The following is a 20,341-nucleotide window of genomic DNA, read 5'->3' as shown; positions in this document are numbered from 1 at the left end:
CAGGTCCTTGCAGCAGTGAGCCATCACCAAAACCTCTGGACATAGCCTCAAATTTACCTCTTGGATCCAGAGCCAGGAGCCTTTTCCCCAAAGATTTAAGCCTCAGAGCCAAATAGTTCAGCCTGCACGTGTTGCTCACAAACAACTGTTGGAAAGTTTTGTCTAGTTGGCGCTTGTAACTGCTCCACAGTAAATGCAGCCCTGGCACTATGGGTACTTGAGGGAGGTTTTCTTTTCACATGGGTGCTAGGAGTGGGGGGTGCTGAAGCAGGAGGTCCCACAGCTTGGTACTAGCCAGGTGAAAACCACTGGTTTATCAGAGCCTCCCAGCACAGAATGGTCCCAAGCCACCAGGCTTGTTCAGTATTATCCTTTGGGCCTATGGTCAGAGACGAATAAAATCAGGATAATCACCAACCTAGAGCTCAGCTGCCAATCAGAGTTGAAAGGTTGCCTCCCTGGCACATGACATACCCAGCATGTATAATTACAGCCCCACACCGGCCTGTCCTAGAGACTCCACCTGCTCAGTCCCGTCTCTCTTGCATTTCTCTCTACACCCATGTAGAGCACCTGAGAAAAGTGATGCAAATGCTTCTGTGCCCTGGAAACCTAGCCCGCCATTCCTCGCAGCACGGCTCTACGCGGTGACTTCCAGGCGGCTTTGAAAGGGCACCTGTCAGCCCAGCAGCAGTCGAGTGCCATAACCCTGCAGATAGCCACATCTGTCCCATACTGCAAAAGCAGAGAGGAGGCGCAGAGTGGAGGTAGCTCAGCCCCACTTCATCCCAGAGTTTTCCCAAGAAGTGCTTCTAACGGTCTAACAAGAAGCGCAGAGAACTATGGCATCCCCTGGGATCAGTTAAAACCAAGCCGAGAGTTGCAAGCACACCTGAGGCTGCGGGTGAGAAATGGTGCTAGAGAATCCCAGGGAGGGCTTTCCAGTCCAGCCTGACAGCAGGGGAGTGTCCTAACCCCAGCAGCCCCCACCCCAGGAGTGACCCAGGTATCGCGGGACTTCGGCGGGGGAAGCAGTTGCAGCGTGTGAGCCAGCACTTGTGCCGCCCTGGAGCAAACAGACAGGTGCAGCTTAGAGCCCCTGGCTTACCGAGCTAAGCCAAGTCATCACCATTTTGCATACAGATGCACAGGCAGGGCAGGGCGTTACTACCTTTACTGAGCACAGCCGAAGCCTCTGGCTGGTACAAAAGGGAGGCAGAAGCTCCTACACAGCCTCCTCCTGAATGGCCAGGTAGAAAATAACTGTGCAGTCCTGTGAGGAGGGCAGCATGCAAGGCCATACCCTTTGTCTCCCCTTATAATTCTTCCTTGCTTCAAAGCAGGTGCATCTGGGTTTTTTGGAGACATGCAAAGCACTTGGGTACCCGTCTGCCTGCCTTGCACACCTTGCAAGTTCACTCATTATGCTCCACCTCACTCCTTTGCCTGTCACAGTTTGCAGCAGGGAATCCTAGAAAATGAAGGTTAGAAGGGAGCTCAGGAGGTTGCATCTAGTCCAACCCCCTGCTCCAAGCAGGATCAGCCCCAAACTCCATCATCCCAGCCAAGGCTTTATCTATCTGGGGCTTCAAAGCCCCCAAGGATGGAGACTGCACCACCTCTGGGTAAAAGCAGTTGGGTTCAGCTGGGGTTGATGGTTGCAGTTTGCCTCACTGTAAGCAAGAGGCTGTTTATCCATCATGTGTCTGGCTGTGCAGCACGGGAGCAGCTCTGATGAGGACACTGGGGAGCACCTTTGGCAGTTATAACTTTTATTGCAGAAAAAAAATCCACTATCAACATATAGAAGAGAAAAAGTTGCACTTTGGTGTTTGCTGAGATCCCTTCCTCACCCCCACCCCCCCAGGTCTGAGGCAGGGGAGGTGGGGGTAGCCAGGCAGTGCCCTTACTGCTGTCTCAGCCACGCCAAAGTTGTTTCCATCAGGAACAGGCTTCTGTCTGTGCCAAACAGTGGCAACACCCTGCCCCCAAAGCCGGGAAACAAGTCTGCTGTCTGTAAACTGCTCCGTGCAGAAGTGTTCTGCCCTCGAGAGCCCGTGAATCCCGCCCAGGGCCTGCAGCACAAACCACATGCCCTCACTCCCGTCGTTACTTTTGAGCATCTCAGTATCATTAACAGACCTGCACCCAACGCCAACAGAACCCAAACGACGGCGCAGGGCCTGGTACCAGCTACTTCCAAAGTCCCAGCCTGCTGCAGAGAGGGGGCAGCCCCCCTGCCTGGCTCCTCCGCCTTGTCCCTCTGCCACATGGCCTAAATGATAATCTCATAAGCCAAGGAGGAGACCTGGGCCTTGCTGGTGGGAGAAGAGGTCCTGGAAGCATAGCGCAGACACTACCATAGCTGTGGAGATGGGCAGCTGGGTGTTAGTGGGGCATACGACTGATGGACAGGCTCCGTCTCCAGCGGTCGTGTGCCTGAACTCTGCTGGGAGCAGCTGGGCTGAGAGTACTGCCCTTCCCCGTCTCCACACCAAGCCCGGATGCACCCAGTTCTGGCCCTGGAGGATCTCTGGCTGTTCCCAAGCCTGGTGCCTCTTGCTTATACAGCTGTGGCAGCTCCAGGTGATGTTCAGCCCCTGCCCTGCGACCAGACAAGGGATAGGAGGAGCTGGAGAAGAGCCATGGCTCAAGCACAGCGCAGGGGATATTGTTTATGCTAGTGGCGATGGAGGTGGGGAGGCAGGACAAGCCCAACAGCTCCGAGGAAGAGGAAGGGAGAAGAGTAAGGCTCTTTTCACGAACAGGCGCCAAACAGCTGAGGCAAGGACCAGGGTTACCAAAAGACTGAACAGGGGAGCTCTCAGCTATGGGCAGGCCGGTCTCCCCCTGCCAAGGGGTCCAGTGCCACTAATAGGCACAAGCTGACCTCTGAAACTCAGGCACTCGGGCAAGGGCAGCAGGGGCAGGAAACGGGCAAGGGCACCCACCCACAGCCTGCAAGAGGGGGTTATGTGCTGCTCCGGGGGGGAGAGAAGCAGGGCTGGGGGCACTCAGCCCTGCCAAGGAGCCACTGCTGATGCCACAGCTCTGTGGACATCCAGTGCGACAGTCTGGTACCCCTGCAGGCAGGGGGCACGCTGCTCCGGGTGGCGCGGCGGGTGGAGGTGTTGTGGTTTGCCAGCTTCTCTGGGCTGACCACGCTGCTAAGCCAGAATGGGAACAAGAGGTGCACGAAAAGCACAAAGCAGGCGGGAGCCGACCTGCTGCCTGACTCTGGTTCCCGGCGTCCATGTGGAAACCCAGGAGCTCCTTGGGCTCGAGGCGTCTGCCCTCTGGCCCTGGGCAGCCGGTGCCAGGGGGCACTGGTGAGTCCTCGCCAGAGATGGGCAGTAAAAACCTTGACACAGCCACGGGGCTAAAGCCCGAACTGGAAAATGCCTCCTGGGGGAGCGCCAGGGCATTTGCAACGCAGCGAGCAGAGGGCCAGGGCCAGGCAGGGGCTCTGGCCGGCTCTGGCTCTCGGCATAAAAACTTGAAAACCAAACGTTTAAAAAGTCTAAAACCAAACCAAACTGTCTGAAAGGAACGTTTCTGTCCCTGTGCAAAAATCAGCCCCCGTCCTCCAGGGCCTGCTCCTGAGGGCACTCCAGCCTCTCCGATGCTGGGTGGAGGGTCACCTTCTGGCGGCCTAGTAGCTGTACAGCGAGAGCGGCGTATCCTCCATCATGTCATCCTGCAAGCAAAGGAGAAGCACGCAGGGCATTGGCCAGTGTTCACCGAGGCCTGGAGGGTGATGGGGTGCTGCCTCCCGGCAGGGGAGCATATACAGCAGTAGCTGCACTGCCATTTCCAGCACTAAGCAACTCAAATGCTCCCTGCCCAGTGCCTCTTCCAGGACTGCTGCCCTCCCCTCCTGCTGTGGCCCTCGGAGAGCGGATGAAGAGAGGAAGAAAAGCCACTGCAGGCAGACTCCATTCGTCCTGATAGCACCCACAGCCCCAGGGCACTTAGTCCTTCCCGGCTGAGACGGCCCCAGCCTCCCCCGGCGGTATCTGGGCTTGAGATCCCTCTCCTCCATCCCTCCATGCACAGGGTGACCACCCCAGGTGCCTTTTTTCCCCACGGGTTAAACAGTGCTTCATCCGCTGTGAAACGGCAGCCGCTTCCGGGGTGGGGCACGGCAGCTGGCTATCCCCAGGAACACGGCACAGACGCCCTGGAGCAGGGGTGAGGAAGGAAGTCGAATCTGCTGGAAACTTGGAGCGGGACTGAGGGAGGGAGGGAGGATGGAGCTGCTCGCTGGGGAGTCTGGGCCGCATTCGCTCTACTTTCTGCACATAATTTATTCACCGTCCCCTGCAGCGGGGAGGGCGTCTCTAACTCGCCTCACCCACGTGCCTGGAGGGCGGCTCCCCAGATGCCCCCCTCCACCCCGATCTGCTCCTCACCAGGCTGGGCGGGGATCAGCAGTGACCCAGCCGCCCGCCAGGCTCAGGGCCCGTTGCTCACCATGGGCAGGTCCTGCAGGCGCCGAAACTCCATGCGGCTGCTGTGCTGTCGGTACTTCAGGAAGCCCACCAGGCCCAGCACACCCACCGTGATGACGAAGACGGAGATGATGGCGATGACCAGGGGGTCAGCTCCCGCCACCCCTGTGACAGGCGAGCTGGGCAGCTCTGCTGGGAGAAAGCAGCAAGAGTGAGGCCACGGGACGGTCCGTCCCCGGGTGCATTCGGGGCTCCCCTGAGCAGCATGGCCACCCCGTGACCTCCCCTCCTGCCCCGCTACCCTCTGCAGCAGAGACGAGAGCACATGGGGCTCAGAGCACTTACCCTGATCCTCCTCATCCCCCACATCTAGCACTGGCACTTTCTCGTGCACGGGGTCCACTGCTTGCCGTGTCACAGCCGCTGGGGGTGTCCTGATGGTGGTACTGATGGCGATGACGGTGGCGGTGGTGGCAGAGGCAGCTACAGAGGTGCCCGTGGTGGCGCTGGAGGCAGTCGTGGCCAGCCCAGCCTCTGTGGCAGGCTCCGTGTTGCTCTCCTTAGTGGCACCCTCGTGGGCTGTCCCGGGCACGGGGTCGGGCCTGCCCGTCCTGGGCCCCGAGGGGCTGAACTCCGAGGGCGGCTGGGCACGGCCTTGCGTGGCTGCAGGACAACAAATGGCCAGTGCCCCTCAAAGCAAGAGCCAGGGCCTGCCCGAACCCACAGCACGAGCCACGGGCCACGGGCCACGGGCCACGGGCAGGGCGGCAGGAGGAGCTGCTCCGTGGTTCCCACCACCCCAGAGAGGACCGTGCTGGAGCGGTCAGCAGCGCCATTGGCTGGCCAGCCCTCTTCCCCACAATGCCATTGGCCAGACTGTGGCAGTAAACCCCTGCCCCGTGACACCATTGGTGAGGTTGTGCTAACAGATGCCCGCCCGCCCACCCTGCGATGCCATTGGCTGGGTGGCGGCAGCGGACGCCCACTCTGCAATGTTATTGGCTGGGCTGTGCAAGCCCAGGGGGAGCTCAGGGCTGCAGCCTCTTTGGCAGGTGTGCAGGGAGGTCCCCTTGACCTCCACATAGGGAGGGAAACACCCACCCTCCCTCCTCTGGGTCCGATGCCGCCCTCCCCACGTCCAGCTGGGCAGCAATCTGGGAATCTGCCCCCAAGGCCTCTGTGCCAAAATGCTCCAGGGATTCAAGACAGGCTGTCAGCCCCCCCCCCCCCCAACTGCTCCCCCCGGCAGCAGGGTCCCCACAAGCGCACCAGAGAGGAAGTGCTTGCTGGAGCCTGCCTGCAGACTGCTAAGGGGAGCTGAGATGTGGCCTGGGAAAGGGAACAACTGCTCACGTGACGGTGCCCTCCAGGGAGCACAACTGCTGCTCTCAGTGGCAAAAATAGCCAGAAAGTCCTATGCGATGAGGTGTGGAGGACAGGCCACCCACAGACTCAGAGCAGCGGGGCTCGCACCAAGTCCAACCCCTGCCCGAGGCAGGATCAGCCCTGCCCAAACCAGCCCAGAGACGCATCCACTCTAGTCAGCTGCAACGCGCTGAAACCCCAGCTCAGGCAGGGTTGGTCCCTGCTCCCTGTGGAGAGGATTCGGGGCTGGACATCAGCTCCCGGCCTGCCCCTGGCATTGGCCCAATCCTGACCGGTCAGAGTGGCTAAGCTGGCAGCTGCAGGCAGGGGGATCCCGATGCGCTGCACTCCCAGCTGCAATGCGTGGAGGGGTAGGGTGGCCTCCTTGCTCCCCGAGGAAGGTGGAGGGCAGCTGCTGCCCAGGGATCAGCGGTCCTGGGGGGGAACTTGGCTCTGAACACAGCCCATGGGAACCCAGCAGCATGCAGGACTAGGCCCTACATCCCCAAGCTGTGCCTCCGAGGGCAGGCCTGCTTGTGCCCCATGCAGTGGTGAATGGTGGTCTCACCTGCAGAGTCCTTGGGGGTCACGGGCGTTGGAGCCTCTGTCCTGGCGCTGAGCTGGCCGGGGGTGCTGGTGGGCTCTGTCCCTTCGTGGCCAGGCTGGTTGAGCTCTGTCACGTTGGCAGTCGGAGGAAGAGAGGGGAAGTCCAAGCTGCTGTTGGCTGCCTGGCTCTCATTGCGGAGCCCTGTTGTGGCATCTGGGGCGCTGGTCACGACAGGAGTCTGCAGCCCCTCTGCCTCGGTGGCTGCCCGCAGGCTGGGGGGCAGAGATGGCTCCTCCGGTTCAAGTGTGCGGGGGCCGGTTGCGCCGAGTTGTGTGGTGGCCACGTCCTGGTCTCTGCTTGTCACAAGAGGGGCCACTGGCTTTGCACTGAAGCCGCCCGTCTCAGGACGAAGTGAGCTCGGCGTAGTGCTGGGCAGGGCCGAGGGCGCTGTGACGTTGTGCCCATCTTCTAGTCCAGGGGAGAGAGAAGGAGACGCTGAAAAAGAGGCAACATCGCTGTGACAAGGACGGGCACGTGCCACCCACCTGCGGGGCACCGAGATGGAGAGGGAAGAACAGCATCCCACAAGCAGCCAGGAGCCGAGGGAAGGGCTTTGGGCAGCTCTCCTGCTTGCACAGATGGACAATGGTCTCAAGCTGCAGCAAGGGAAATTGAGGTTTGATATTAGGAAAAGCCACTCACTAGGAGGGCAGTAAAACACTGGAGGCTCCCCAGAGGTGGTGGAGTCTCCATCCTTGGAGGCGTTTAAGACCCGGGTAGACAAAGTCTTGGCTGGGCTGATATAGTCAGGGCGGATCCTGCTTTGGACTAGATGTGACCTTCTGCGGTCCCTTCCCACCCTCCCTCTCTCTGATTTCCAGACACAGGGAAGGAAGGGGGACAGCGGTCAGACCTGCACTTCTGTAGGGCATCCGATGTAGTCGTCCACCACATCCCAACAGGAACACGAACGCTCCACGGTACCAGTAATGCACACACGCTGCACAGGTACCGGTGGCTGGCGGCTATCGCGACGGAGCCATTGCCTACCGGGTTTCTTCCCCCTCGAGGCGCCCGAGAGGGTTGGAGCACGGGGCGGCTCCCCGGAGCACTCGGGACTGCTGGAAAAGCCGGGCCCAGCCAAATAAAATGCACCTTAAACACACGGCTCGCCGCACCTCTGGGCCTGCACGTTGCAGGCTGCGCCTGATCGGGGGCTGTAGCAAGCGCTGCTGGGACCCTGGGAAGGAGGCAGTGGGCGCGTGAGCTCTGATTAACCTCGTGTGTGTGAAACCAGGGATGCCAGGTGGAGATTTCAGCTGCGTGTGTGACACTGAAGAGACCAGCCCTGGGGAAAAAACCCCAAACTGGCCAACCCCAGTGCCCACATCTGAAAACAATGGAAGCCGGTGAGAAGATGCCCCCAAGTCACCGGAGAAAACACACACCTCATCTTGTGGCCTGGAACATAGCACTGACCGGGACCCAGGACCACCAGGTTGTATGCTTGGCTCTGCCACTGACCTACCAGGTGACCTTGGGCACGTCACTTCACCTCTGTTGCTCCATTACCCCGTATGTAAAAATGAGGATCGCAATCCCAACTTCCTTTGTAAAAGCACTTTGGGGTCTGCGGGTGATTCTCGCATCACAGATCCTTCATTCTCCCTAGTGCAACACACTTATGAAGCACCTTGGGAAAGTTTCCTCCTCCTCTGTGAGCTGTTTGCGAGTGGAACCATAATCCAAAACGACACTTGTTCCTGCACGGCCGGGAACCGGCAAGCAGCTTCAGAAATACCACAAAAAGGAGCAACCCGCCTCATTCCAAACCCACGTTCCCTTATCTGCCCAGACAGACAGTGGGAAGCCAGAGGGAAGAGCACCGAGCACCCTCACGCTGCACCTTGGATACTGGGTGAGGTGCTCTCTGCATTCCTCGAATAACCAGGTGCAGAAACCAGGTCCCAAGAGATGCAAGTCTGTTCAGCAGACACAGGGTAGACCCAACCCGACTAATCCTCACGCAGGAAGGGGGTGTATTGAAGTCAAGGGCAAGAGGTCCATGCCCGCCTTGGTAGCCCATGAGGGAAGGCCGCACACACGCGATGCTGCATCTGCCGCTAGCGTGGCCATGTTCGCAGGAGCACGGCCTTACAGGTGCCCACGTTGGCGTAGCCTGTCCAGAGCCACCTGGCTCATCGACGCCAGCCGGCGGGAGTGCAACGCCCCAGCATGAAATAACACGCGGCTGTTCGTATCCCCGCGGCTCAGCGCCCTCCCGGACTCGTCCCCCTGGCCTCTCCGGGAAAGCCCTGGAGATAACCTCAGAGAGATGCAGAAGGGGGAACACCTAGCAGAGAGGGCCAGTGCCAGGGGCTGGGGCACGGAGGTTTATGGCCCAGGTTCCCCTCCCTGCATCCTGCGGGCTGCGTCTCCGGCGCCACCCCCTGAACAGCCTCAACACCGAGCAGGAGGCCAGTCGTCTCCGAAACCCCAGCCGCGCAGGGTGGGAATAAACAAGTCCTCCCTCCGCAAACACCCGCTCGCTCCTGTCTATTTATAAGCTCAGGGATGGCAGAACAAACAGGAAGCGGGGTAGGGCCGGGCAGGCTGGCAGCGCGTTCGCGTGGCACCTCCGCCTCGGGAAGGCTGTGCAACTCGGGGAGTCGGAGGCGGTGGTGGGAAGCCGTGCATCCAGAGCCAGGGCAGGCGAGAGGACCCCAGCCTATCTTAGGGGGGAAATGCTTGCATTGTTGCAACACCTCTCGTGCCTGGGTCCTCCACAGCGTCCTTCCCATCTCACCCAGAGACGCGGGCTTCCCCAGGGTGGACAAAGATCCACTTTCAAAATCAAGAACAGCCACTTCAACCTTTCTTGCTTCAAAACCAGGCTTTAAAAAGCCTTGTCCAAACGAACACCCTATCATAAGCTCCGATTTATTATCACCAGGGATTCAAGGGACGTCTGCGCAAGCCTGCAAAGCAACCCGGGGAAAGTCGCACGCCCCTGGAGCCAGAGCTTGATGAAGCTCGCAGCTGCCTCTCTAGCAGGGGCAGGGAGAACGTTTCCCTTTCGGCCTCGGGCAACGACGAGAGAGCCGCTCCTGCCCCTGAAGCCCTGCCTGGCTCTTTGGAAGTGGCAGCAGGGCCCAGCGGGTGGAAGTCAACGTCCTAAGGACACACGGAGCCTGGCTGGGGGACAAGTGGGAGAGAGGAGCCTGGGGCCAGCTCTCCCAGCCATGCCAGTCTGCAGAGCAGCAGCTGGAGAGATGAAGCTGAATGATGGCGGGGGGGGGGGGGGAAGGTGGGAGATGCTTCGGAGACATGTGCAGTCCCGAGCACTGCACGGCACGTTTGCAGAGCAGCCGGGAGAGCATCCTTCTCCCCTGATAAGCGGCTTGTCAGGAGCCGAGACAGAAGCTGAGATCAGATCGGGCGGGCAGCGCGGCTCTGCAGAAGATCAGAAGGGCGGGCAGCGTGGTGCCAACCTCCGCCGAGGCTCAGGTCTCATTAGGGAGCTGGGTTACCCCGAAGCCTCTGCGCCAGCCGGGCTAACGAGGCCAAGCGTCGCCAGTCAGGAACGGTAACACCCACGGGAGCCGCATAACGAGGAGCAGACAGCCGGGGGCCGTGAGACGACAGCTGGCTGGGGAGAAGCGACTGGTATTTCGTGGCCTGGTTTCTGGGCTAGAAGGACGACAGTCCATGCAGGAGTGCAGTGCTGGAGGGGGCAGGGAGCGCTGGTAGAGCAGCTGCTTTCCAGCTAGGCTGTTAATCCAACATCCTTCCTACCAGGCAAGGAAAGACCCCAGGGCAGCTCTGCAGAGGAGAGGCTCCCCCAGGGCCTCACACCTCTGCTTGCTTTACACCCAGGCGCCTTCTTTGGGTGGCGATAGGAGGGACAGGCTTTCTAACCAGAGCCCGCGGGCTCGTACAGCTCGGCCTCCGTTGCAAGCTCGCTCAATTCGGGAAGCCTCGTGCAGACCTGCCATCCGCAGAGCTTACGAGGGAGAGCCGCTGGCAAGGGAAGCTTTCAAACCATTATCGGAAAATTCATCAGCCTTCCCCCCCACCCTCTTGCAGGGGAGGTCAGCCGTTGCTTGGGCCACGGAGGCTCGGAGAACAGTCTCCTCTACTGCTTCAGCAGCTCCCAAGCACCAGTGCAGACCTGGCAGCATGGGGAAGACGCAAGGACTCTCCCAGCACCGCGCAGCACGTCGGTGGCAGAGGCAGGGACCGATCTGCCCCTGGCCCCGCTCCCCACCTCAGACAGGAGGGCATCTCTGCTCCCTACCCCCCAGCCCTGCTATGCAGCTGCTCCTTCCCCCTTTCAGCCCTGCCAAGCACAGGCAGCAACCCTCTCGTGGCCCCAGCTAAAGCATACGCAGGCCTGGCCAAAGCTTTATAGCACCGCGCTCCTAACAGGAGAAAGACTAGACCCTCCTCCTCCTTCCTAATGCGTCACGGTGGATCAGATGAAGCAGAGTGGAGGGGCTGCAGCCCGGCTGCTCGCATGCTTCAACATCTGTCGTGTCCATCACCACGAAGGGCGCGTTGCACGCCCTGGTCTCGGGGAGTGTCTCTTGCAGAGAGCAGGAGGGAGGTGCGCGTCCCCTTAGACCAAAGCACCTCAATCCCCCGGGCTGAGCGCGAGGCGTGGAATCAGGGGAGGCTGTAAGGGAAGGACCCCTCTACTCGGCACTGGGGAGGCCACATCTGGAGTCCGGTGTCCAGCTGTGGGCCCCCACTACAGAATGGATGTGGACATGTTGGAGGGAGTCCAGTGGAGGGCAACAAAAATGGTTGGGGGCTGGGGGACAGGACTGGTGAGAGGCTGAGGGAACTGGGCTGTTTGAGTCTGGAGAAGAGAAGACCGAGGGGGTTTGAATAGCAGCCGTCACCTCCCTGCCGGGGGGCTGCAGAGAGGACGGAGCTGAGCTGCTCTCAGTGGGGGCAAGGATGACAGGACAAGGAGCAATGGGTTCAGGCTGCAGCAAGGGAAGGTGAGGTTGGATATTAGGAAAAGCTCTCTCACAAGGAGGGTAGTAAAACACCGGACTGGGGTGTCCAACCTTTTTGAACGTGGGGCCGGATCATGAACTTTTTACCACCCAGGGGGCTGGCGAGTCATATTCAAAGACCTCACGGGAAGTGGTATCGCATCACCCCCCCGAAACAAAAGTACAGTGTTTACTTTTGTTTCCTGTTGCAACACCTTGGGCCTCAGAAAACAGACTGGCGGGCCACATGTTGCACAAGCCTGCACTGGAACAAGCTCCCCAGAGAGGCGGGGGAGTCCCCACCCTTGGAGGTGTTTAAGCCCCAGCTAGACAAAGCCGTGGCTGGGATGATGCAGTTGGGGCTGGTCCTGCTTGGAGCAGGGGGCTGGACTACGTGCGACTCCCGAGGTCCCCTGCAGCCCTCACTTCCCATGAAACGAAGAGAAAATGAAGCAATGGCAAAGATTTGGGGCTTCTGATGATGAAGCTCCTGCAGCAGCTCTTCCGTGCCCCCGGCGTAGGAGGACTCTGGGCGTGGACACTTTCCCCTTCACACCAAGCGCATTTTTAGGCCGCTTTGGAAGTGGAATAAGCTCAGCCGCTACAAGGCCCTCGGTGCAGAGCCAGGGTGTCCGCGCAGGAGCGCATGCAGAGTAACCGCTGCCCTTTGAAGGAAGGTCTGTCCCGAGCAGACAGCCTGAGGAGCGGCCGAGAGGACATGGAGATCTCCAAGGACAGCAGGGGGAAGCTACGAACCAGGCGATGCCCGCAGCTCGGGCCCAGCAAAGCTGCCACCGCTGCTTCTTCCCAGGCTCAAATTGAAGATCAAACCCTGGAGGAGTCCGGCTGCGAAGGACAGGGCTGGGCGGGCTGCGAGCAACAAGCAGCAGCGGGCGGAGGAGGGAGACCTGGATCAGGGGACCGTCTCCATCCCAACACGGAGAAGAGCAAGATGGGGAGTCTCTAAAGTTTGGGTGGAAAAATGAGGTCTCAGGGACGGTGTCGGCTCTGGGATGGGGTGGAAGAGGGGCAGGCAGCAGCCTCAGGACCAGTCCTTGACAGGGGTACAAGGGTCTATAAAGCGCAGCTCGTGCGAGAGCTGCAACTCTGCCAGCTGGAGTACGGACCGAAGGAGGACTGGGAGTTGCAGCCGCGCCTGGGCTCGCAGAGCTGGCAAGACGACCTTCTCTGCAGCGTGAGAGCCAGGAAGGAGCTGGAGCAGAGACAAGCCCAGCTCTGTGCGCTCCAGCTGCCCTGCCAGCCCCAGCTGCTAATGCAGCTTTCCACGCAGGGAAGGAAAGGAAAGAAGAAAAAAAAGCACCCGAACACCACCAAGGTGGAGAGACAGAAAGGCAGCGCCATGTGGAGAGACAGAAAGGCAGCGTCATGGCCCAAAATACTCTCAAGTCTTATTTCTGAGTCACCAGGCTCCCGAAGGAAGCGGGTTTCTGGCGGCAGCGAAGAAAGACGGCATTGACGGAGCCGAGGCAGGCGGGGAGCGACGGGGCGAATGAGGACCAAGGGCGCCAGCGTCTCCTGGGGGAGTCGCCTCATCCGAAAAGCCCTCCCGCGCTCGGAGGGCTGGCACCCCCGGGAGCTCAGGCAGACGCTGCCTGCGCTTTGCTTGCACGGGAGAGGACAGCAGAGCAGCTCTGTCTGCACCGGGGAAGCCTCCCGCACGGGCCGGCTGCTGCCACGGCCACGAAACCCTGCTCGGGGTCTCTCCGGGGCGACCACGTCCAAGGGGATTTAGACACCCGTGGTCTGGCCCGCCAGCCGGTTTGCGTTATACAGCGGGACCAGGACAACTGATAACGCGGCTGCAGTTGGGTGGAAAGGCACCTTTACACCAGCGTAACAATCCTGTTTTACGGGAATCCATAAAGCACCCTTCTTTCTGCAGGACCCCGCTGCCCCCCAGGACGGCCCCGCTCCCTGGAGCCGTGCGGAAACTTGTCTGTTCACCCACACCTCAGTTATGCCACGTCCACACCCTTGAGCGGTACGCGGAAGTACAAGTCTCTGCAGGCGGATGCGAGGAGGGTGCGTTGGTGACCTGTTAAAAAGTTGCCCGGCATTTCTAAACAGGTAGCACTGAGGGAGTCGCTTGGCTTCACCGCTCATCATCACCTGCCAGATCCCATCTTTGCTCTTCATCCCACACATTTAACAACCCTCTCTTCTTTTTAATGGGCTTGCTGTTCCTTTTAATGCCCTTGAAGCTCTCCTGTCTTCTGCATTTCTGCTCTGCTAATTGCTCCTGGTCACAAAGCTCCTATTTCACAGCCCTGCAAACTGTTTTCAACTCACTGCAATGCAGTTATGTCCATTTTTGCCTCCATCTTAAACTGAGTCGTCCAGCCCCGGGCTTAGCAGTCATGCTTCTGGATGATTAACTGGAGCATAACGTGTGTGGCCGTACGTGTGAGGATGCACCGCACCATGTGTGCTGCACCTCCCTTTTCAAAATCCTACGTCCACCCATGCGGATCTCCTGCTCAGACCGGCCTCGGCCTTACTGGAAACCACACAGACGGGAACACAAGTCACTTCTGAAAATGGACCTGAAGAGCTTCCCAGAAGCATACCCTTAATTAGCCCTCACAGCAGCTCCACCCACACTGGGGATCTGGCCTTGGCTTGGCTGCAGAGAGCGTCTCGAAAGCAGCCCGATGCTTTAAATACCGCGTGAGCCCAACCCGCGTCAGCTTTCAGCTCTCGACCAGGCCGTGCTGCAGAGCCGGCTCAGGGCTGCTGCTGGGGGATGTTCAGAGCTTCTGGGCTTGGTGCAGGGTCAGAGCCTGGAAGTTTTACAGCATTTCCCCCCCACCGATTACAGCAGCCCAGCAGAACTGGACAACGTCCCCCGCCCCGGAGGGTGCCCATGCAACGCCGGCTCAGCTCGGATACCAGTGGTGCCTTCAGCTACAAGTGCACGGTGGTCACGGAGGAAACAGGAGGCTAGGGGGCCTGCTGGTCCACAACGTTGGGGAACCGCTGGTTCAGGCCGGAGGCTTTCCCAGGGGGTCACTACCCGTGGTCCTTATGACTCCTCTCCTCTCCGTTTAGCAGCCCTGCCCCTGCCAGTCCGGTCACAGCATCTGACAACACCAGCTCGCGCTTCTCTGAGCCAGGTTGTGTCCAGCTGCGGCCTTGACCTGGGGGCCACGGCCTGCCCGGTGCAACCACTCATCCCAGTCCACCTCCTCGGCTGACCGTTGAGGTAGACAGAGTGGGTCAGCACCTGAGATCTGGGCTTAGCCTCCCAGCCGGCCTTGCAAGCCGAGTGGGCAGCTAATCCCTTACCCCTTCCTGTAAAAACCCCTGATTCAGACGAGGATGCATCGGGGCGACAAGGTTCAGTCTTGCACCCAGGCTGTCTTGCCTTTGGCTGGTGCTTTTATGGATTCATCAGGGAGCCAGCACCCCGAGTGCGGCTCTACCCGACTCCGGTTTTGATCTCCAGGATCCCTGGCCAGGCTGGTACCTTGTCCTCTGCCCGACCCAACTCCGACTTGGGTCCCTGGATGGATCCGCTGGCTCCCGTACTTTCAGACTCTGCACTCCCCTTGGATCCCAGTTGCTTCTTCTGACCCCCAGACCTGGCCGCTCACCACCTGGCATGACAACTAGTCTACAAGGTGCCACCCCATTGCGAACGCGGGCTAGCACCGCTAACTACCCCCCAGGTTGGTTATGGTCTAGGTGTCTGGCTGCAGCAGCCAGCTGTGGCACGGATGCTGAGCCCTCACACTTGCAATCAGAGCCAGCGGAGCTGGTCTTTGGGCTCAGACAGCCCGATCGTGGTGGAAAAATAAATAAATAAATAAATACATAAATCAGCTCCTGGGCATCCAGCGGATGTTTTCAATCCTCCCCCTGGGCCTCGGCTCCTGCCTCTGTAAAATGCAGACAGTCCCTCATCTCCCCAGGGAGCTAACAAGAGCCATTACTATTTGTCACACGCCGCATGGCAGGGACGCGCACCATAAACCTCCCCCGAGGAAGCGCCCCGCGTGTCGAGAGCGCGGGTGGAATCGCCGGGGGCCGCTCGCTAAACAAGGAGGAGAACAAATACCGCGCTGCGGCTCAGCAGGGAGCACGGGCCCTTCTGCGCCAAATACCAGCTGTGGAGACCACCTGCGAAGCCACTGGTGCTCGAGGCAATGAAGCAGTTCAGAGCAGTAGTAGGTTGTTATCCAGCCCGGGGACCAGCGGGAAGGAGCTGGCATGTGTTTGGGGGGGGTCACAGATGGCAGCAGGCAGAGCGGTGACCTGGGGGTCTCCAGGCTCTGGCAGGGACTCTGCTCTAGTGGGAACAAACTCCCCCCCCCAATCCTTCCTGCTCTGTTCCCATCCCAAGTCCTCTCCCCTTCCCAGTTTACCCCAGCTGCTGAGGTCCTGTGTCCCGCCTCCCCTCCCTGCCACCTAAACCCTGCAAATCACGCCCCCCCCTTTTAAATCAGAGGTTTCCTCCTTCGCGCACCCAGGACTCAGCAGGGTGGGCACAGACAGCACAGGGCGGGCAGGCTCCCTGTCCCAGCTCCCAACCTGGTTGCAGTCCACAGCAGCAATTACTAGTGCCATTCGGCTTGACCCCTGGCCCACGGCGGGCCCTGAACAGCTGGGGAATTAAAGCTTTGCCTCCACGCAGACTGCCCCAGGTCTCAGGGGTGAACCGTGGGTGTCAGCTGAAGAAAGGAAAGCCCCCATCCCACGTCCAGGCTCTGCACCAGAGCACGGGGCCACCTGTCCTCAAGGCTACCTTAAAAAAGCGAGCAAAAGCATTTCCCCCTGAAACAGCTGCAGTCTGCCCTGACACGGCCAAAAAATCCAACCCCTGGCTTTCACCCACCACAAACTTTAAGCCCGTGCATGCAAAGCCTGGCAAAGCCATGCGTGACAGAAAACAGGGGCTTTCAGTGGAAAAGACCAGGCAGCCTTAGCAGCCCAGCACCAGAACCTGGGCTACAGGAGGCCGAACGGGCTAGCTGCATGGCGCGGTACCCTGCTAAAACAGCAGCGTTGCACTGCTCGGCCTGGGCCCCCGATGAACTCGCCTCTGCGAGCGAAGAAACTTCTTGCCCATGCACCCGGGGCTCCTGCCAGCACTGCCAGGTCTGGTGAGGGCGTGATTATCCACCCCGTGCTCCCAGAGCAGACTGGCCCAGAACCAAGCAGGAAGACCGTGGTGCAGCAGGAGCCATGTGTTTCCACACCCACGCTCCTGGGCTGGGCATTTTCTCTTTCGCAAGCTCCTGCTCACCCTAATGCAGATGAAAGGCCTTTTGGTCATGGCAGTCACTGCCGGCCGCTGCTCTGGGCGAGCGAGGCAGTCACTGTCCGCTAGGCTTTGCTGCACGTTTCCCCTGAAGCAGCCGGGGCCAGGAGCCGACCACTCGGTCCGCTGCCCTGCAGCAATGCCTAGGATTGGGGAGGGGTGTGAATCACTTCTGATTTCCTTCCCAACTTCCCCCCTATAAGTCTGAGCTTCCTCCTCCGAGGCATTTACAGACAACAGGGTCCAGGGCACCAGCGTTTTACCCCAGTGCTGTGCTGCCCATCTACTGCACTGCGCAGCTGTTTGCATCGCTGCTTTCTAGGAAAGCCCAAGCAGCTCCAGCGTCCAGGGGCAGGGACAAAGCACCCATGCGTCTTCAAAACCCGCCAGGGTGGTTTCCCTGCACCGAGCCCTTGGAGCTCTGGTTCACCCCATGCCAGAGGGCTATTAGAGCAAGCTGCAGCCGGAGAGGTGAGCTACCTGCAGGCCCACGCGGCTCAGCTGCGCGGTTTGGAGCGATCGCGGGCGACGGGCGCAGCCAGCCCCGTCCCATGCTCTGCGCGGGGAGTTCTCCTGCAGCGCAGAGGAGCTCTGCCGAGGTGGGACTGGAGAGCTGCCCCCAGCCCGAGCGACGGCACCAGAGGCGTAAGCTGCACACCCGCAGGCGAGCGAGTGGGACTTTCGAAGCCAAGCCACCCCGGCTTCAAGTCCTGCCTGCAGAAGAAGTTACAAATATCCTGGAGTCTCCTTTCTTGCGCTACAACCACAGCAAAGGCCTGGGACACGCACGCATCTGCCACTCGCCTCACGGCACCCAGACCGCTGGTGTAGAGACTTTAGGCCGGCAGGGTGGGGGAGCCATGATTTGCACCCTCATATGGCCGCATATGGAGGTTTGTTGAGCCGTCACGGGCCAGGTCAGCATCGCCCCCCATGCAACATCTCACTAAAGCTTCCTACGTGCGATGGGACCACGAGCAGGGGCGGGCTGGGGTCACGGATGGACAGGGAGCTGCATCCAGGATCTTGGGGTGATGGGAGCGTGGGGCTGGAGCCGTGATCTGCTCCCCACGTGCCCCTGCCCGTGGCAGCCATGTGCATTGCAGGGATCTGCAGATAGTGGATCACTATCACTGCCCCAAGATCCTGGGAAATGGAGTCCAGCCGCCGGACTGCCCCAGCCCTGCCGTGCCCCTGGGGGCAGCAACACCAGCCGCACACACCACGGCCCCCATGCCTGCGCCAGGCTGGGCCGAGGGACCTGCTGCAAGCCAGACAAAATCTGTCCTCAGTGGCCTGGATCCAGTCTGTGAGCTGTATTTTGCAAACCCCTAGTTTAAGCTCTGCAGGCAGCCAAGTCTAGCACAGCTTTCCTGGGGCACCTGCCTAGGGAAAATGTGGGCAGCACCACGGACCAACCGGCAGTGGATTTCAGGGTGAGACCAGGAGAAGCAAGGCGGATACGAAGCAGAAACGGAGCGCGAGCTGTGCTGTACCTCTAGCACGTAGCTTTTGGACTCATCTTCTCCACGAGCTGGTTTTTGGGCAGCAAGTCTGCATGGCGCTGTGCAGAATGGGCTCGGAGCCCTGCAGGTAAGTCCACCTGAAGCCTTTCACCTTCTGAATGTGGTTGAACACCACGGTAGAGACTGGGTCTCATCAGCAGATGCTGCTAGCAACAGCAACACTTGTGAGGTCTTGGGAGTCGAGGAAGCCTAGCGCAGGCACAGCCTGGGGGCAGGGGTCATCCGCTTTTCCATTCCTTTTAAGCCACAGTTCAGTTCAGCTGGCATCAAGCTGGAATCCAGCTAGTCCTACACCCCAGATGCATCTGCACACAAGACCACCCCGTTTTGCAGCTGGCACCAAGATCCAGAGCAGAGATAGCGCCAAAGACCTGTGATTTCAAAATATGTGGGCCAAAGCCCCTTTGTCTTCCCCTCCACCCACTCGCACATCAGCTTCAGGCATCTCCCAGTGCTGCAGCCACAGAAGCAGGAAAGCTTTGGCAGATGCCTCCTCCTCGAGGGCACCGGGTCCCACATCAGACGGTGCAGGTGACCGCAGCCTGGCGGAGACGCAGGATGCTCGAGTCACATTCGGGGGAGGGATGAAACAATTAAAAGGGTTTAACGCAGGTGCAGCGAGGACTGCAGGGCAGTGCCCTGTTATCACCAGAGCTCCTCCTCTGGCAAACTGAACATCTTTGACTTCTGGGGGCTTACAGCCGTCAGGCCCCTAGAAGCAAAGCCGGACCCAAGTGCAAATTAGGATATTCCCCAATGTTCACGGAGTTTGGATGCGGGTTTCCAGGTAAGGATGCAGAAACACCAAAACCATCACAGGAGAACAGCCAAATGGCAAAGCCAGGCCAGCCGGCAGGGACGCAGAAGAAGAAAGGACCGCGACAGACTGCACCTGGCTGCAACCCTCAGGTAGGTGCTTCCCGGCTGAGCTGGTCAAAGCCCCTCTGGAGGGCGGGCGCGGAGAAAGCTGCCCCGCTTCGCACTGATGTGCTGAGAGCGCGCTTAGCTCCTTTCTGCACATCCATCCCCTCAGGAGTCTTCCCACCGATTCCACCCGCTGAGGATCAGGTCCTTCGACTCCCCCGTCCCACTCCCCTCCGTCAGCAGGCCCGCGGAGGATGAACTGCCCTCTTGCTCCCACTCCCAACTCACTGCCGACTCTAGGCGCTCTGTTAGTTACTCTTAACAGACCGGCGCAGGGCACTGGTGCCGCGGTACTGAACATCTCAACACCTAGGCCAGCGCTTTTCAACCTTTTTCCTCCATTTGCAGACCCTGAAAAAATGTTGAAGTGGAAGTGTGGGTATCCGCGCACTTTTGATTGGTCACGGTCACCTTTTGCAGACCCCTCCGAGCGTCTGCGGCTCCCCGGGGTTCACAGGCTACAGGCTGAAAAGCACTGAGCTAGATCGCTTGGATCAACTTGGGCGGGGGAAGCGCTTTGAATCTGAAAATTGTTTTCATCTCCCAGAAGGAAGAAAGTCGCTGCTACAGCTCCTGAGGCCTCGCTGGCCCCGCAAGCGGTTCGGACCACGTATCATTCAAAAGCTTCACGAGCCCCTTGCAGAAGCTGCAAAAACAAATAGCCGCCAGTGTGCCCCCCCCACCCCCGACATCATGTTGGATGCTTGTCTTGCCTACGGCCCCAGCTGCCTCCCTGCCCCCGGGGCGGCGCCGGGCTCGACGACTCCCGAGGTCCCCGCCAGCCCTGGCGTCTCCGCAGCCCATGAAAGCAAGCGGTTCCAAGTCAGCGATACCCCGATGACTCCCATCAGCCTGCAGGCACAGGCGCCGCGGACCAGGGCGAGAGGGGCTGCGGGGGGCCGAGCACCGCGCGTCTCCGGAGAGCGGCGCCGCGCCCCCCCCCGAACGCGCCGGGACCCCCGGGCCGCGGGGCTCCCACACGCCGGCCCCGCGGCCCGGATGTGGAGGGGCGGGGCTGCCCTCCCTCCCCGCCCCGCCCCGGCCCCGGCCCCGGCCCGGCCGGTACCTGCGGGCTGCGGCAGCGCGGCGCGGAGCAGGCAGGCGGCGGCGGCCAGGAGGAGCGCGGCGCGGGGCCCGGCCATGCTCGCGGGGTGCGCGGCCGCGGCTGCCACGTGGTTCATTCACAAACACTGCGAGCCCCGCCCCCCGGGAGCCCCGCCCCCGGCTCCTGCCGGGTGCCCCCC

General features: G+C 60.3%; 1 protein-coding gene across 6 annotated transcripts; it reads right to left on the bottom strand.

Annotated features, from left to right (window-relative positions):
* Positions 1-1,006: 1,006 nt before the first annotated feature.
* On the bottom strand, positions 1,007-20,300 carry LOC149863372 (uncharacterized). 6 transcript variants are annotated; one of them, XM_090050210.1, is made up of 5 exons: positions 20,164-20,291; positions 6,385-6,831; positions 4,797-5,114; positions 4,474-4,643; positions 1,007-3,697 (listed from the first exon to the last, which is right to left on the bottom strand). In XM_090050210.1, exons 1-5 carry the CDS (start codon positions 20,276-20,278, stop codon positions 3,653-3,655), a joined length of 1,095 nt encoding a protein of 364 aa, XP_089906336.1. In that variant the 5' UTR covers positions 20,279-20,291; the 3' UTR covers positions 1,007-3,652. The 6 variants fall into 6 exon arrangements, with proteins under 6 accessions (XP_089906336.1, XP_089906337.1, XP_089906339.1 ...); XM_090050211.1 differs by lacking the exon at positions 20,164-20,291 and adding an exon at positions 17,128-18,130 and having other exon boundaries at positions 6,385-6,858; XM_090050213.1 differs by lacking the exon at positions 20,164-20,291 and adding an exon at positions 7,277-7,820 and having other exon boundaries at positions 1,008-3,697.
* Between the last annotated feature and the right edge of the window lie 41 nt (positions 20,301-20,341).

The sequence above is a fragment of the Crocodylus siamensis genome, chromosome 5 (assembly GCF_052110815.1).
Source record: "Crocodylus siamensis isolate JL-2025a chromosome 5, ASM5211081v1, whole genome shotgun sequence".
NCBI lineage: Eukaryota > Metazoa > Chordata > Crocodylia > Crocodylidae > Crocodylus > Crocodylus siamensis.
This window is presented reverse-complemented; position numbering and strand designations above follow the sequence as displayed.